A 1,665-nucleotide genomic window follows, 5' to 3' on the forward strand; every position below is an offset into this window, starting at 1 on the left:
GTTACCTGTAGTACGCGTGTGTTACTTGTCTTGGAATGAGTGTATGTCAATGTTACCTGTAGTACACGTGTGTTACTTGTCTTAGGAATGAGTGTATGTCAATGTTACCTGTAGTACGCGTGTGTTGCTTGACTTAGGAATGAGTGTATGTCAATGTTACCAGTAGTACGCGTGTGTTACTTGCAGTAAACGTATCACACCTGTAATAGCGTATTTACCTGTAGTATGCGTGCGTTGCTTACAGTGGATGTATATTACTTGTAAGAGTGAATGTTACGCGTAATAAGCGTACTAGGACATCTGCCATTTTTCCATATCCGCGGCTCTAACGTAGTCGATTTTTCTCGACTTTAATGCATACGTTTTCTGAGACACTAATAAATTTCACTTACCCAGACCTCTTGAACGGTTGGCGGTCTCATCGTAACCATATTTACGTTTCTTAACATATGTATGTTCTGCGTATGCGTATTCAGGCCCCAAAACGGTCACATTCTGAACTAAAGCTCACCCGCATGCATACGTTCTCTAAAACGTTTGTACGGTTTGCGTTCCAAATAAAAAAATTACATACATGTATATGTAAATATGTAATAATAATAAAATACAAGTACATATGTAAATATTTTTTGTAATGTGCGCAGGTTGCTGAAACGGTCGCAGTCTCAGACTAACCCAACCGCTCGTGGCATGTCACTGAAGAAACCCGCCAGTCCCACCGCCAAAGCCCTGACCGCTGCGAAAGCCAAAGCCAGTACCACCGGCAGCCTGAATCTGGACAAACCGCTCCAAACCATACACGCCAAATCGGGAAAGGATGATAGCAAACCTGCCAGTTTAAACCTCAAAACCCAAAAGGTTCGGCCCGTTTCTGACCCAGAACCAGGTGCACAGACACCACAACCACACGCTGCGATTGCCGCGTCCATCTCCACCCTACAACCGACGGTGCACGGATACTTCCTCATCGCAATGCATCGAGTGTGTGACATGCCGGTGAGTGGTATCGACAGCATACATGCGTATAGGGATAGGTGTATGTGTGTAGGTTTGCGTGTGTATGGATGGGTGTATGTAGGTTTGTATATATGTGTACCAGTAGGATCATGCATATATGTATATGCGTAGACGTATGCATTCGTGTTGTTTTAGTTTGATCATGGATATATGTATATACGTAAATGTATGCTTTCGCGTTGCTTTATCACGATTATGCATATATGTATATACGTAAATGTATGCATCTGTGTTGCTTTATTATGATTATGCATATATGTATATACGTAAATATATGCATCAGTGTTGTTTTAGTTTGATTTGTGATATTTGTAAAGGTGTGTGGTAAACAGTCTATCTGTGTATCTATAGACTGTATGTTATTGGTAGAGACACTTAAGATGACGACAGTCAGACGGACATCTATATTTCTTGCTATAAAACTGGGTTAGATGATGCATAAATTGATAGGTGGCATCCTATAGCAGCCTTGTATCACAAACGCATATATATATATATATCTATACATACTGACATACTGACATACATACTTACTTACAAACATACAAACATACATACATACATACATACATACATACATACATACATACATACATGCATACATACATACATACATACATACATACATACATACATACATACATACAT

General features: G+C 39.8%; 1 protein-coding gene across 1 annotated transcript in view; it reads left to right on the plus strand.

The window, feature by feature from the left end:
• The window catches only part of SARC_13117 (hypothetical protein), a gene marked incomplete at both ends in the record, with an annotated part of 3,633 nt that extends 2,636 nt beyond the window's left edge, over positions 1-997 (plus strand). The window contains one exon of the mRNA XM_014292759.1: positions 645-997. Within this exon, the coding sequence (XP_014148234.1) occupies positions 645-997 (353 nt within the window). The remainder of the gene's footprint in view (positions 1-644) is intronic.
• Between the last annotated feature and the right edge of the window lie 668 nt (positions 998-1,665).

The sequence above is a fragment of the Sphaeroforma arctica genome (genome assembly GCF_001186125.1).
Source record: "Sphaeroforma arctica JP610 unplaced genomic scaffold supercont1.2914, whole genome shotgun sequence".
NCBI classification, from domain to species: domain Eukaryota; class Ichthyosporea; order Ichthyophonida; genus Sphaeroforma; species Sphaeroforma arctica.